This window comes from Solanum lycopersicum, chromosome 1 (genome assembly GCF_036512215.1).
Source record: "Solanum lycopersicum chromosome 1, SLM_r2.1".
Classification (NCBI taxonomy): domain Eukaryota; kingdom Viridiplantae; phylum Streptophyta; class Magnoliopsida; order Solanales; family Solanaceae; genus Solanum; species Solanum lycopersicum.
Genome location: NC_090800.1, coordinates 70,916,299 through 70,933,452, shown reverse-complemented (window position 1 = coordinate 70,933,452; position 17,154 = coordinate 70,916,299). Strand labels below are relative to the sequence as shown.

Sequence of the window (17,154 nt, the reverse complement as noted above, 5' to 3'; positions counted from 1 at the left end):
TAAGAATTTTGAAATCATTAGAATGGTGGGGAAGAAGATAACCATTGGAGCATGGGTATGGGGGTTGTGTTGGGTTGGGATTGATAGAAATTGGGAAAAAGAAGAACAGATCTTATTTTTTGTTAATTATTTTTTAAAAAAATTAATTTAGGGGTATAAATTAAAAAATATATATTATTTTTAATAAATTAACGCGCTCAAGGAAAGTGAATTACACGTTTTTTGTCATGTCAGCATTTTGTGTCTAATAGGAATGACTTTTGAACAAATAAAGTGTTCAATTGGCACAAGGATTAGTTGAAGTGTCTAAATGAATTATGCGGACAACTTTGAGTGGCTGGAGATGACTTAGGCCTTTTGCTTTCATTCAATTTAAAAAGGTGGAGTGAATATTTGGCTTTGTTTCATCCAACATTCTTTAGTCAATTCTTTATCATTTATCTGACTTCACTATAATTGACCGCTGATGTATTTTTTCTTGTCTTTTTATTTGGTAAAATATATATATATATATATATATATATATATATATATATATATATATATATATATATATGCGTTAATTTGGCAATTTGAATTTGATAGGAAAAGTTGTAAAATATAGAGCAGTATTTTAAAAGGTGGATGTGAGATGAAGTGTCTGTGAAATATAAGCTGACTTGTAATTCTAAATTTATGGGTGTAAGTCCTAACTTGTAATTCTAAATTTATGGGCGTAAGTCCTATAGATCTTTAAGTTTTTAATTTACTATATTGTTAATAACATAATAATACAAAATCATAAATACAATAATAGTTTGAAATACTTGCGGATATAATTAAGGAAATTCATAGAAAATAAAATTCCTAACATGATTATACAAGTACAAATCTAATATCTTAACTTTCTAATAATAAAAGAATTATTTGTTAAAATATTTTTTTTATACTAATAAACAATTTAAAATATTCAATAGAACTTACTAGTATTATAATGAAACATTATTCCATCATAAACAAAAATAAAATTACCTTCAAATAGATAAACAATGCATCTTTATTTTCCATAATTTCTATTATTCCCTACCATTTTAAAATATTTCTAAAATTCCTTATTTTTTTTTCAATTCTCAAGTCAACAAGATACATAAATATCACATCCTTAACACACAATTTTCTTCCTTTTTTCACTCCTTAAATCTCTCCCTGATTTCATTCCATAATCTTATCGATTACAACTTTCATATTAATTTGATTTACAAATGGATTCTCTCTCCACTAAATCAAATTTAAACTAATCAATAGTTGTCTTCTTCAATTTTTTCTTCTTCTATATGTCTTGATATAGTGTGTCACCTCCATAGTCGTCTTCTTCAATTTTATCTTTTTTTCTTCTTATTTCTTGATACATACGGATTAAGATCCTTATTTTAGTATTATAATTAATCAACTAGTCGAAGAAGGATGCATCTAGGACTTCTAAATAGATTGTGAAAAAAACGTTCATAAGACGAAAAAAATTGATCTATTTGTGGCTTTAGTAAGGATTTAGGATCGAAATCCATGAATGATGTCTATGTTAATAAAAAAACATTCAAGGGTAAATGTAGAAAAAAAAAGGATGTACATTTATCTTCTTAAGTGAATGTTGAGAAGGAGAATTTGAAATAGATGATTTCTTATTCATCTTTTTCTGATATATATGGGTTCAGATTATTAATGTATCATGTTTTGTTTGTTTCTTAAATTAATGTATAATAACTTCATTTCAACATTATGATACATTAAAATTTCATCATGTACAATGTATCGTGATTATATACTAAATTATCTTATGATTATAGTTTGGTATACATTGACTGTTTTTTAATATATCTAGTAACTTTATTTCTCAAATTAATGTATAATGCTTTATTTCAACACTTCGATACATTACGATTTTATCATACACAATATATTGTGTTCAAATATTAGTTTTGATACATAAACTTAATTAGTTTTCATACTTGATACAAAATTTCTACCAAATGTATCATGTATCTAGGTGTTTCTATGTATCTTTTATCCAGTTCAAATTTAGAAGGATATGTATCCGTACACAATACATGATATATTAAAGTGTCACACAAGTATGTATCAAATTCATAAATGGTGACACGTAAATGTTATTATCAAAAGTCTATTTAGTTTGAGGCGATATGTGAAGATCTTGTACACAATATTTTGTCATTTAAACAGTGTTAATATCAAATACATTTTTATCAAACACAACTGTACAAATTGTGTGTTAGATACACAATTTTATAGAACACAATTTTACATCTATTAAATCATATAACTGATACATGATACTCTATATTGTATCAGATACACAACATTCTATTTTTGCATGAGTAAATACACAATTTTTTAGACATGATACGTAAATTTAAATTTATACTAATGATATCTGATACGTTGAAACTACCACAAAGTAATCTCAAACCTAACATTTGTATGGAAAATAATTACTTAATGTATCTAGTAGAATTATAACACTTAACAATTTTAAACGAGATACATAAATAGTAATGTATTTATAAATCTATCCATATCAAAAACAAAATTCAAAAAAACAATTACGCAACATTACAAAAGGTATGAATGATCTATCAAAGCTATGCATCTCTTTAGCATTTGTGTTTGTTGTATCAATGCATAAAGAATACATTGAAAATCCCAACTCTTGTTTCTTCACCTCAACGATGTATTAGATCTCCAAATTTTTCAACAACTTATCGATCTTTGTTTCAACTGCATGGTTGATTTGTGATTCACAAATCAATATTTTGACCAACAACAATTTCATCACTTTTGTATCGTTCATATCTCACCTCACTTTCTTATATTTTGAAATGTCTCAACAAGATCGACATGTTCAAGTTGTATTAGTACAATTTGTCGATAAGGTGATTCAAAAATTTGAGATTTTTTTAGAAAGAATCAGACGAAGAATTTTGGGATACATTAATTAGATTTTAATGTATTATGAAGTAAAAATTGAAATGGACAGTAGCTTTTTTGATCATCTCCTACTGGTGCCCACGATCGAGATGAGATGAAGAGGAGGCCAAGCAACATAATCAACATTTTCCTATGATTTCTTTCTGCTATATATCGGATTTTCAAGTTTTTCCTCATCTCATCGATATACTCTAATGGTGAATTTGAGATTCACACAAAATTATGTGTCCAACTACTATTCATTATGCATCTTATCAAATTTTCGACAAATTTGAATAATTATTTGATGATCATGAGACGATGAATAAAAAGAAAAAAATGAATTTTAATTTTTTTTTATTCTGGAAGGATTTGTATTTGAATGAATGTTTCGAAGAGAATTGATGGAAGAAAATTTGAATTTTGAATTGATTGAAGTTGTTAACATTTGGGAGAGATTGACATCAAATTGATTAGCATGATTTGGGAAGGTCACATTCAGAATGAATTCTCTTTCCTTTAAAAGTGCAACTGAATTTGTTTTAATGTATCAAAACTTATGTATCCAGCTCATTTGCTATGTATCAGGATAACACTTATTCTGAGGGATTTTTGTAAATTGAAAAAAAAGTAGGGATAAAATGTAATTTAGGTCATTACACTATGAGATTTAGGTAAGTTATACAATAAAATATGATAATTTTAAGACCTATGACAAAATCAAGAAGAGCAATAATAAGTAAAAAAAATAAAATTTTACCACATATTATTAAAAGAAATGTTATGTAATTTATAATCACCTTCACAATGTCACTAAATAGTAAAAATACGATACTGCAACTTGTTATTTGAGTTATTCTCAATCTTCTTATCTCTATAGATTATAAAATTATTAAGTATCATTCGTTTATTCAATGATTATGAGGATCAATAATAGCTGAAGATTTAACACATGATTTGTATAAGATCTGGTAGGCGGCATACGATTGGACGCTTAGGGTGTATAATCGGACGCTTAGGAGATAATTCTTACAAAACTAAGCTCACACTTGAGTATATAGGCGTTTTTGTAAAGCCGCGTCCAGGGCGAGCTCTGAGGCGAGTCCAACCAAGTCTTTTAAAACACTGATATAGAGTAAAAATTTATAAATAACACTAATTTATACTTTCTTCATTCATTTTTACTCGTTTACTATATTAAAATAAATATTTTTATTTATCTAATTTAAAAGGTCAAGATGTAAGTTATCACTTAGGGATCGTCCGGTGTGATGGATAAAGAAAAATAATCTCGCAATAATTTTTATAAGTATCCCTCAATTCTTTGTTTGGTTACAAATCGTGGGATAACTTATTCCAATATTAATAATACTAACTATTTAAGTTATCTCTACTAGTGGGTAGAATACTAATTTCTAAATAACTTATCATGGAACGTAAAATAACAAATTTACCCCATTAAACCTCTTTTAATAAACAAACAACTTATTCTTAGAAGACATCTTTACTAACAAACAACTTATTCTTAGAAATTATGTCATGCATATTTGACAAACCAAACAACCAATAAAAAATAATTTAAATATAGCTAATCCATCATAACTTATCACAACATAACTTATCTCTTCATAATTAATCTCAACATAACTTATGTACAAACCAAACAACAAGTTCTTAATCTATCCTAATTATCACAGGTTCCTTTGCTTGCTAAAAAATTACTTATGCAGGTGTAGTTGTACATGAATTACTTATGAGAAAATTTATGTATTATTTTATGTAAGATTTAGTCATTCATGTATTAGTTATTCCATCTTCTATCATGCACAAAATTATACATAAACTCTTCATAGTTATGCAGGTTCCTAAATTGTTAATCAAACACTGCATTAATTATATAGATAATCCTAACCAGTATTTTTAAAAACATTTTCGGGGGAGAATCTCAAGGTAAAGCGTACCACAAACGCTCTGGGGCACAAGACGTAGATTCATAGAGTGTAAGTCCTAGATTTTGGGGCGTAAGCTCTAAGCGCAAAAACATACACCCTGGGCGTCATTTTTTTTTTTTTTTGTTATGAACTTTTTTTTTTTGAGTTAAATCATTTTTTTATTGATGTAAAGATATTTCTCAAATAGTAATTGTGATACTTTTTTTCATTATTTTTTAAACATGTGTCAAGTCAATATATTTTGAACAAATAAAAAAGTCATGAAATAGTCTAATGTATACATATATTTGTACAAGTTTGTATTATGGATCATTCTACTTAACCATTTACCAATTAAATCTTAAACTCAATAAAACATAATTTAAAAACGCAATATCACTCCGCTCTAACCATTAACCTGACTTATGTGACATTGAGATGACTGAGGTGGCGAAACTGTGTAACTACACATGTTATGGCAAGTGAATTCCATATTTAAATTTTATAAAGTATTAAAATAATATAATAATAAAATAATATTTTTATGAAAAAAACTATTCAAAAAAAATTCTTCTTCGCCCATGCCACCTACTTTTCAGTCATCCCCATGTCTTCCCGGACCTTTTTCTTTCTTTTCCACAACCAATTGTCTTCTTCTTTACACTATAAAAAAATCAGATTTTAGCGACGAAGAAATCTGTTGCCAAATCACCCAAATCCGTCGCTAAAAGACTTCAGGGACGAGTTAACGATAAAAATTTCATATTGTCAGTAAAATATTCATAGGTAAGTCTTTAGTGACGAAATTTTGTTGTCTGTCGCTATCTCTAGCGAAGAATTCGAGATATATAATTTCATCACTACCTTTAGCGACGATCTCTGTCATAGCTATTTCATACAAAATTTATCGCTAATTTGATTGATAATTTCATCACAGAGAATTGTTAGCGTCAGAAATTTTGTAGCTATATTCCGTCACAATTATTGCTAATTTCATCTTTATAAAATATTATCTCCCTTATTTAGAAATGGGACTTGAGTGGACGAACACTGCAGCAAATTGTAGTACTAAATGTTACATGAGATGTACTATCTACAATTCAACTTTTTAAAGCTTTTGTCTCACTCAGACAGGTGTATTGCTTGCAGTTCCCTGTTTTGTTTCTTTTTGGACATTTGCCTACTTTTTTTATTTTTTGTTTTCAAGCTCTTTCGTGCTCTCACTTACATCTTCTCTCTTCTTTGTTTGATAATAATGTTCTTCATAAATTCTTTGGTAAGAGTCGAGTGAATTTTCTTAGTTGATTAAAAAGAAAGCTTTATCCCATAATAAAAATACTCTTAAGAAGATTTTTGGCTTATTTTTATTATTTTTAACTTTAAAATAAATGCTTATAAATATTTTTTACTTTATCCAAACACTTTAAAATTGTTTAAAAGTTATTTTGACTTAAAAGCGCCTAAAATAACCATGTCCAAACGGGCACTAAGAATATATTGTTTACAACCTTACATGTTGTAGTTCTTCTGATATTACATTCTCTAAATCAAATAATTGTTTAGAAAATTGGAGTTTCTTAAGATGTTGTCTTACGTTATAATATCTGCCAGAATGAAAACAGTAATGCTTGGATTAAAGAGTCCATGATACAAATTGATACTCGTGAGTGAGTTTGTTATTAGTGTTAATCAAATGGTGGTCTACAGTAACAAGCGTCTGTCTTTTTCCTTAACTAAAAGATATGTTGAATCGAAAGGAAGATAATAAAAAGGAAGAAGAAAATGTTTGAGGCATAAGATTGGATTGATTAGTTTTTGTGCAAGACAACAATATGTTGTTCCTAATTCATTTTAAATTTCAAAGGTTCTGGTACATGATAGCATTTGTTCAAATGTTTAAAAGTGACACATACTTCAACTTAAATGTGTTATTTGTTTCACACAACTATTTATGTGTACTTTAATAGCACATGTATTTTATCTATAATTTCTCACGTATGTAATTAACACCATTAGCATAAGAGTAAAATATAAAAAGACAAATCTTCTCTCTTTTTCTTAAGACAAATAAAATATATACATGATATTGAGTGCAACATCTGGACAAGCTAAAAGTAGGAGGAAAACAAATGTTTTTCGAAGGGAATGATTAGCATATGATTACTGATTTGGACAAATTGATGCGGTCTTCTTGATTTATGTTAATACTCATTGATCGTATCTACTCAAGTTTATCTCTTTTATTTGATAATAATATACTATATAAACTGAAGCTCTCAGTAATTGAGTCAAACAAAAGTTCAAATTCTTTTAAGACGATGTAGCATTATAATATTTTTCCATCTTTGTTTCAATAACAATTTTATCGCAAGCAAGCAAGAAGAGTAATGTATATGGAATTATCGTTTTTGGTTTCTTTTAAGATGATGTAGCATTATAATGTTTTCCCTACCATTTAGGGGTCGTTTGATACAAACATTGATAGTGCAGGGGTTAGTAATACATGTATTAGTAATGCAGGAATTAGTAATACAGAGATTAATAGTGCACAAATTATTTTTTGTCTAGTGTTTGGTTCACTACTTTCCACTTAATTTTGTGTTTAATTTATAATTCTATAAAAAAAATTCCTTTCTATTATACCCTTGTGTTATTATGAGTATTTATTTCATGTAACTAAGTCAAGGTAGATAACTACAGGACCGGATAAATTTTTCAAAGAATTATTTATTTCATTTAATTAGTTAAATCAAATACATATATATAAAATTGTTATTAATTTTAAGGTATGATGTACCACTAAGAAGATCAGTGATGACACAATGTATTTCTAATTTTTTGTGGGTTAAGTCTATATCTTAAACATAACATAGATTTAAGACTACTTAAATTGTTAATACCTAAAGCTTATTTTTATTTTTATTTTTAAAACAATAGTTCAAGTGGGTAATTGACAAGTTATCTCGAATATTAAAAAAATCAAGAAAAAAATATTAGTAAAATCATTAAATTACACCAAACAAATTTGGAGAATTAAAAAAGAACATTTATAACCACTCTAATATAAATAAAAAGGAAATTAAATTACAAAAGAAATTTTTTTAAAAAATAGATAAAGGGTTAGTTTAGTCATTTAGGGATCTTATTCAAGGTTTAACAAACCTTGGATTAGTTATCCCTCTCAAGGGATAAGATAATTCCACATATGATGGATAAGCAATCCATGGATTAAACTAAATGAAGTAACCAAACAATGTATTAGTTGGATTAAATTTTAATCCATGGATTATTCTACCTAATACCGCTTACCAAACGGGTCCTTTAGTTCCTAGGAAATTTGGGGGTTGAGAATTATTAATCATGATTTCTTTTGAAACGCTATTCTGATTGTTTTAAAAAAAAAAAATCTAATTGTTCATGCAGTTTATAGGTTTTAATGATAATAATGTCTATGAAGGTAATGGATCCTAATGGCCCCAATTTTTTGTTCTATAATGTATATTTCATCATATAAGCCAAGTACTTGTACATTTTATTTTTGGGCATCTTTTATAATATTTCAGTAAGAACTATGCAGTATTAGATATTTAAAGAATAGTGTTGACTGCTGGTAATCTATGTCAGAGTAGATAGAAAATGTAACAACACATTTGATGATATGTAGTATATACATTTGATTTATGGATGGTTTTTATGTACTTCGTTGTAATATATACAAGTCTCAGATCAGGCACATATTGTACATAACTATCGATTATTATTACGTTACTATGAATAACTATCTTGATGCAAGATTGAAACATGATTAATATTGTTTCAAGGCATACATTATGAGGTTATGTTTTTGTCACATGTACATGAATATTGGGTCCGTGCTAGCACGGGCATGACGAATCTAGTATTATAGAAGCGTCACATTTTTTTTCTTTTATATTATTATATATTTATTCAGAATCCATATAGATTCTACTGAATAAGAAGAAAGTATATTAAATAAGCATTACAACAATCTAATGTTATATATCTAGCAACTTAAAGACTAAATAGTTGATCCAAGAATATATAAATGCTAAAGACTCAACATTCATAATTGTTCTTTTAACCAATAAATAGTATTTTAAAGACAACTAACTAATGACGTGCTCGAGAGACCATTATCAGAACCAAAAGTAGGAACAAGGCCATAATATTCTTGTTATATTTCTTACCACATTCTCAAAATGCAATTGAGGTGCAACATCCATCTAATCCTACATTCTACTGCAATTGTTGCGATCTCTATTGCTCTAACAATTATTGAGCTCTATCTATCATGTAAACGAAAATAAATGAGAAGCTTAAAAAGCTTTAGATATTCAATTTTATTCAATAAATGAATATGAATATTCCATCTCTAAGGTTAATAAGATCACATGAAGATTTTTACCTATGTGCACAATTGGATTGGTCACCAAAGTGCAAAGAGATATTCAAACATTTCCATATGGAAAAATATGATGCAGTTTTTTTGACCAAGCAAAATTCATTTAATATTTGCAAATATATGAAACGGCTCTATCTCTATTGTGCTAAAAAACATTGACATGAATTATGATAGGAGACAAAAAGGAAATTGGAGTTCCTTCGTCCATAGTTGCTGAATGGAATATAACAAGATTAGAAGAAGATATAGATACATCTGATTCAAAATCTTACGAAGACAAATCTGACACTAATCATGATTAGTATAAAGTTCATGCATTAAAAAAAAAAACCATGCAAGACAAACTAATATGAATGTTGATGCCGCAAGTATCAACTACAGAAAACTCGTAATTTTGTAAAACAAAGACATGTTAGAAACGCTCCTCTATCGTGTAATTTTAGCAAGAAAGACACATAAAAATCTTGAAAAAATAATAAGTTAATGGGAGAGAAGGCAATCGACAGATAACTGGTAAGTAAAGCTATGGACTGAGTTCTCACTCTAAGCCAATACCAGTAATTTGAAGGTGAGATTTATCAAGTGCGTGGTACTAAAAAAGGGAGGGAGCAAAAAATCTAACAATGTGGAAGTTAAAAATCTTATTTTTGTAGATTTCACTCGCATGAATTAAAATTCGAATAATACGTTTGAAAGGAGCGTTTGTGTCTTGTCAAATAGCTCAACTTAGTGTCGTCTATTAAGCAAAACTTAGTGACTCAATTTACTTGATAAATGCTATTACATGGAAGCAGGGGCGTAGTTATCCCTGGCTAATTGGACACCCTTCGTTGGAAAATTACACTATTTTTATAAATAAAATAATACTTTAAATGGTTAAATAATACATTTTGAACACACTTGAAAAAAATAAAATTTCTTAACTCAGTGATTTTAGTCGTTAAGCTCAAGCTAAGTCCTTTGCAACCTGATGTGCCCAAGTTCAAATCCCCTAAATATATTATTTTACTTTACATTTTTTTTTTCATTAAAAAAATTAAATAAAATTTAAAAGTAATTATCCAATTTAAATTTAATAAGCAAATTCCAAAAACTGAAAAGCCTCCATAAAGAATTTTTTTTTTAATATTACTTGTTTTATTTTACTCTTTATTTATGGTTTCTCGTTATTAGTCATCAGAAGTTCGTGAAATTTTAAAGCATAAAAGGGATGTCACTCTAAATTGAATTTTCTGTCCTTTTATTTTTGTCTCAAACAAACATGAACATTAAAGCTAAAAATTATGTAGTTTGATTTTAAATTTTTTGATATATTTTTAAATTACAAAAATTAATCATTAATGTTACAAAGTTTGATTTACAAAATTTAAGTGTACCTATTCATTAAATTATTTTAACAGCTATTAAATTTTTGAAAACTCTTCTTAAAATTTCTGACTATGTCACTGTTTGGAAGCTGATGCTTTATCACCTACTTAAGAAAAAAAAGATTAAGTATTATATATGAATTGATTTTTCAGTAGAGCATGGAAATATGTGATAATAGCGTCTGCATAAATATGGAGGAAGTAGTTAAACAAAAGTGATATTAACGCCCACATAGTTATTATCTCTTTAAAAAACAAAAATAATAAAGCTACTTGAAAAAGCTTCACTGCATAAAGAATTAGATACACAAATTTTACAAGACTGATGGTCCTCTACAGAGAGACTATTAAATCTTTCCAAGAAAAATATGTTAATTTTACTCAAATATATCAGATTTTCACCCTCAATTTATGTGCCAAACACATCAAGTTTTTTACTCAAATGCACCAAATTATTACCATCAGTTTATGCAACAAATGCACTAGATTTTTATAACAAGAAGTGCATCAAGAGTGCAGAAAAATTAGAAAATGAATACACCATATATCACAAGTTGCCAATGGCAATTACAAGCTTCTATCATTGATGAATCACAATATAAAACATTTAGCAGATACTAAATCAAAAGCTTCAAGGGAGAGTACAAAATTTCCATTTATAAGTAAAATAGATGAAAACTAAACTTGACAACCTTTCAGAAGTGTTCCTCACAAAGAAGGTATCGACAAAAGGGTAGATTTGTTGTGAAGTCTACTAGTTGAACATTGAGAACAAAGAATATATAGTTCGAGAGCCAACTTAATTCATAAATACTTTACATGAATTGCATGCACATATACTATCCACAAAGGAAATAACGAACACAATTTACATAGTTTATTTTCACAATCCAGAATAAATTTACCCATAAATTTCTAATTCAAAAACATATTGAAATGCAAACTATTACCTGGAGTTTGCGTGCCACAATGCTTCTTGTATATCCTTCATGATTCATTGTGATACTAGTTGAACTCTAAAGCTATTAAGAATCAACTGAACTTTGAATAGAAACTGTTGGTAGTAATCATGTGTTAACACTATAATTTCATGTTTGTCTCAATGCGTACTTCAAATAGCTAACCAACTGAGTAATTAAGATTTCCCTCGGAAGGAGGATCCTCTAACAATTCTTTTTATTAACAAATGAGCTTATGAAATGATATTTTATTTACCGGATCATCCCACCAGATTCTGAAAATCTATGTCTAGACATACATGTATATATATATACTTTCTCCAAATTGTGTGTGTTATCAAAAGTACTTTCTCCTAGTTTTTTAATAACGATTTACTTTTATGTGATGTACAATATCTGATCATTACTCAAGAACAAAACAATCCAGGTAAAAGAAGCTTAATTTTAATACAAACAAACTCCAAATTAGTGGTCATAATCTACTCTCTGTTGATGAAATTTTGGTTATGTACAACTATCTAGCTGCCAAGAAAACATTTTCCTTCTATTGGAGAAACCAAAACAAAAGGGGTTAAACTAGTGGCAAAGGTATTACATTTTCTTAAAGAAAGAAAGAACAATTGTCTTAACCCTCTCAATATTACATCAACTTTCCACTATACAACATACTCTCAATTAACCAAAAGTTCCTCTTTTTTTTCAAAATGTCATAATCTTGACTTGAAACTAAAGATTCCCTAGAAAAATGAGATCACATAAAAATCAACAATTCTTAAAAATTCAATCGATTACTGTTAATCTCTTGGTATTTTGAAAGATGACAAATTTTTATCAAAAAGGTAACTTCAACATGTTCCAGCGAATATGTTCCAGTGAGTTCAAGGTTGCATACGGGATACATGTTTCAGAAAAACCAAGTTGAAAAGGGAATCATGTTTCAGCAAAACCAAGTTGAAAACAGAATTGGCGTTCAACAAAGTTTTTCTTACTTATTTAAGGAAAATTGAAAATATTTTCTTACTTATTTAAGAAAACCTTATACGTAAGTTTTTCCTGGCAGTTTTCCTAATTAAGAAAAAACTGCTGAACAAGTTTAAATGTCAAAGTCGAATGAAAAAAGGGAAGTTTGACGTAAAGAAGTATTTCGAGTTATTGAAGCAGTGAAGACAAAGTTGTGTTGAACAAGACTTAGGCGAAGATGCGGCAAAGTTAAAGTTGATGAAGGAGTTGAACTGGCTGCTTAGTACAAGTTCATCAACGCAGACATCTATTTAAGGAAATTATGTTTTCTTAATTAAATAAGGAAAGTGTGATTTCTTATTTATTTAAGAAAATTATGTTTTCTTATTAAACAAGGAAAGTATGCCTTATTATTTATTTAAGGAGAAGTTGCTAAAGTTTTGTTCAACAAAGATTTCTTGAAGTTAATATGCAGTAATTGTAGAAACGGAGTCCAAGTAGAAGTCAACAAGGATTTGTAGAAGAGAAATACAAGTTGAATCGTACAAGGATTCGTTGAAGTTCTGATCTATAAATAGGGAGCTATTTGCATCAGAAAATGTTGCGCACTTACATAGAGAGAAGATCAAAACACGATCAAGAGGTTTGAGAGTATTTTGAGATTTATTGAGAGTGTTGCGATTTGTGAGAAAAAATTGTAAGATTGTAATTAAGAGTTTTGATTACAATCTGAGTTTTGTGAGTAGGAGTTGTTCGATAAGTTGTAGAACTTGAAGAACATTAGAAGATATAAAACTGATTTTTTTTTTGTATTTGGGTAGCTAGAAATTAGAGTTTATAACTTCTTAGCTAAGAATTAGAGTTTTTAATTCCTCTAGGAATTAGAGTTTATAATTTTTAGATTATATAGCTTTGTAGTCGTTGTATTGTTTGAAGTTTATAAATAATACAAAGGGTTGTTGGAATTTAATTATCGTTAAGTTTCAAACAAACAGAAACACGTTGTCTGTACTTGTTCCTTTGAAGAATTCAGGAGAGTGGAATTTCAACAGTTGGTATCAGAGCAAGGTTATCTTTAAAGAGTCTATTAACTAAAGATAAGAACATTATGAATTCTTCACCTCCTCTTGGGCATGGTCAAGGGCAACACATCAACAGACCACCATTATTTAATGGAGAATACTACTCTTGATGGTAAATAAGGATGGAAGACTTCATTCAAGCTAAAGATTATGAACTATGAGTTAGAATTACTAATGGACCGTTAACTCCTACTATTACTACTATTACTGATAGTGAAGGAATAAGGTACCTAAACCTACAGAAAATACGGAGAAGCTGACTACAAGATGCTAGGGAAGAATGCAAAAGCTGAGTGCATTCTCGTATGTGGACTAGGACCTAATGAGTTTAGCCGCATCTCTAGTTGTCCCTCTGCAAAACAAGTATAGGACACTTTACAAAACGCTCACAAAGGTATAACTCAACTTCGTAAATTCAGAATTGCCAGACTTTGTTCTGAATATGAAGCCTTCAAGATGAAATCCGGAGAATCACTTCAAGATATGATCACCAAATTTACCATTGTTGTAAACAAATTAATATTCTTGGGCAAAGTATACACCACTAAGGAATAGGTGGACAAAGTACTAAGGACTCTGCCTAGATCATGAGAAATAAAAGTTATTGCAATCAGAGAAGCCAAGAATCTAACAAATATGACTTTGGATGAATTAGTAAGAAATTTGAAAACTTATGAAATGAATATTGACAAAAGAGGTGAAGGAAACAAAGAGAAAAATCTTGGATTTACAGCAACTGAAAGTGATGAATCGAATATATATGATGATGATTTGGCATTGATAAGTAGAAATTTCAAGAAATTCTTTCAAAGAGGCTTAAATTCTGGAAAAAAAGGTAACACACATTAAGGAAAAGAATACAGAGAAAACACAAAGTGAAGGATGTTTCAAGTGTGAAAAAGCTGATCATCAAATTAAGAATTGTCCTATGTGGGAAGTAGAATGGAGAAAACAAAGAGTTGAGAAGGAGAGCTTTTAAACAAAAGAAAAAATAAAGAGAATGAGCAAGCGATGTATGCTGCCTGGGGAACATGTTCAAAGATGTATGACGAAGATGAGGAGGACTTTGCTTTGATGGTCATAGAAGAATTAGAAACTGAACCTGAATTAGAATCTAAAGGAATGGAGGTAAATCTTTTTTATTTAAAAGATAAACTAGTAAAGTTCTCTAAGAAAAAACTATCCTTCTTATCACTCACTTCCATAGTTACAATTCAAGAACTAGTAAAAACCAAGAGTCGATTGCTTGTTTTCCTGACTAGTTTAAAGTTTGAGTATATTGATCTTGAAAAAAGTCAATTCTGATCTCAAGAAAGAAAAGCAACTCCTAAAGGAACAGATACAACAACTTGATTCCTGCACTTTGTCTCTCAAATCTGAACTTCTGAAACGAAGTATTATTGGGGATGAAAAAGAAAAATTAGTGGTGACCAAATCAGATGTGACCAAGATCCAATTAGGCTAAACAGTGAACTATCTTCTGAAAGGGAAAATTCTAGGAGAATGAATCTTGAATTGTCTATAATAAAAGTTGATTTGGAAAGAGCTAATAAATGGACAAAATCCTCCATGATAGTAACCCATCTAGGTAACAATACTAGGAACATTAAAACTGGAATAGGGTATGAACAACCTATAAATAGGAATTTATGTTTTGTATTATTTGTGGTAACTCAAGTCACTCTTAACAATATTGTCCTAAATACAAAGCTACTGGAGAAAAGAAAACAAAAGAAACTTATGAAACTGTTCAGAGTAACATATATATTCCTAGAAAAAATAGTCTGCGCAAAATGGGCTCATAGAGATCTTATTTATCCTTTTGATCAAAGCAAAGGACCTAAGCTAGTCTGGGTTCCTAAACCTAACCTTTGAATTTGCAGAAAAAGTGAGAGGAAGCAGACAACATTCACCAATTGAACATGTTACTTCAGATGCATGATTGAAACTAGAAAAAATTCCTCTCACTTAAGAAAAAAACAAATAGATGAATAACATTGACTAAAAGGGGGGGGGGGGCTGAAAGAAGCATGTGATGGAAACAGGTCCAACCTATGCAGTATCTAATAGTTATGCACACTCAAATGATCAATCAATCAAAAAAATGATCAGCCAAGGAAAACACTTTCAAAAGGAACAATCTGCAACTAGAAATGATGAAGATCAACTAAGTAATTAGAAGCTGAAGGAATTGGACTTACAAAATGATCATTCCATACTGAAAGGTATGTCTACTCTACTTAATTAAGCTTGGCCAAAATATTAAGACTAATGCACTGGGTCAATAAAAATTTGTCCTAATGATGTTTTAAAAAAAACAATTCTCTTTCTCTAGGTTCAACATCAACAAACCCTATTGAAATATAGATGTGATGATGTGTCATTTTGTAATTGGTTAGTTCAAATGTTAGTTAGAATCACATGGTTGTCACACATTTTCCATTTTTCTGTTATGCATTCCATTTTTGTGTTAGCGTTAGTTATAGTTAGTTGAGTAGTTAGTTTGTAGTTAGTTTTGTAACAAACTAATACCAATTGTAATTCTTTGTATATATAGATAATACAACATGGATGTAAACAAGATGAAATAATAAGAAAAAGGAAGACAGATCACTTCCATATTTTCTCTGCAAACTATCTCTGCGTTTCTTCTTCTTCTTCTTCTTCTGTTCCTCTGTGTTTCCATGTGTGTGTGAGTTCATAAACTCTATATGGTATCAGAGCATCAATCAAAGGATTTCTGAAGGTTTTGAATCTGTAATTTTGGTAATTGTTGAAGCTGCAACAATGGTGGAATCACAGAATACAGAGGTAGAGGACAATCCCCAGTCGAATCACAACCATCCACTTCATCTTCAAGCATCAGACATACCTGGTGCTGCCTTGATTCCAATGAAGCTCACAGGACCAGAAAACTATGGTGTGTGGAGCAGATCTATGCGATTAGCACTACTAGTCAAAAATAAACTTAGATTTGTTGATGGCACATGTGTTAAAAGCTCGTACAAGGGAGATCTGGCAGTTAGATGGGAAAGATGTGATGCAGTTGTGTTATCTTGGATAAGTGCAGCAGTTGCACCAGAGTTGATGACTAGCATAGTATATGCTTCTAGTTCGAAGAAGATCTGGAACGACTTCAAAGAAAGGTTTGACAAATCAAATTTGACAAGGATTTTTTACCTATGGAAAGAGATAAGTATTTTGTCACAAGGCACTAATTCTGTAACAGCCTATTATTAAAAAATGAGAGATCTATGGGATGAGATGGATATAATGGTATCCTATCCATCTTGTGATTGTGTTGAATCTAGTTCACATGTTGAACATGTTAAACAACAAAGGTTATTGCAGTTTTTGGTAGGTTTGAATGAGAGTTATGCTCATGTGAGGAGTTCTATTTTGTTGAGCCCATCTGTTCCGAGTGTAAATCAAGCCTATGCAATGGCTATACAAGAAGAGAGTCAAAGGAAG

General features: G+C 29.4%; 1 protein-coding gene across 1 annotated transcript; it reads left to right on the top strand.

Annotated features, from left to right (window-relative positions):
* The first annotated feature begins 14,694 nt into the window (after window positions 1-14,694).
* LOC104647770 (uncharacterized) lies at window positions 14,695-16,923 on the top strand. The gene is made up of 2 exons (XM_010323470.1): window positions 14,695-14,811; window positions 16,405-16,923. The coding sequence occupies exons 1-2, from the start codon at window positions 14,695-14,697 to the stop codon at window positions 16,921-16,923; spliced, it is 636 nt and encodes a 211-aa protein (XP_010321772.1).
* The last annotated feature ends 231 nt before the right edge of the window (window positions 16,924-17,154 follow it).

Excerpts from the sequence above, each read along its gene's own strand:
- LOC104647770 (XM_010323470.1), top strand. The coding sequence starts at position 14,695 with ATGTATGCTGCCTGGGGAACATGTTCAAAGATGTATGACGAAGATGAG. Across the intron at positions 14,812-16,404 it reads TAGAATCTAAAGGAATGGAG|AGCATCAATCAAAGGATTTC; the intron begins GTAAATCTTTTT and ends ATATGGTATCAG.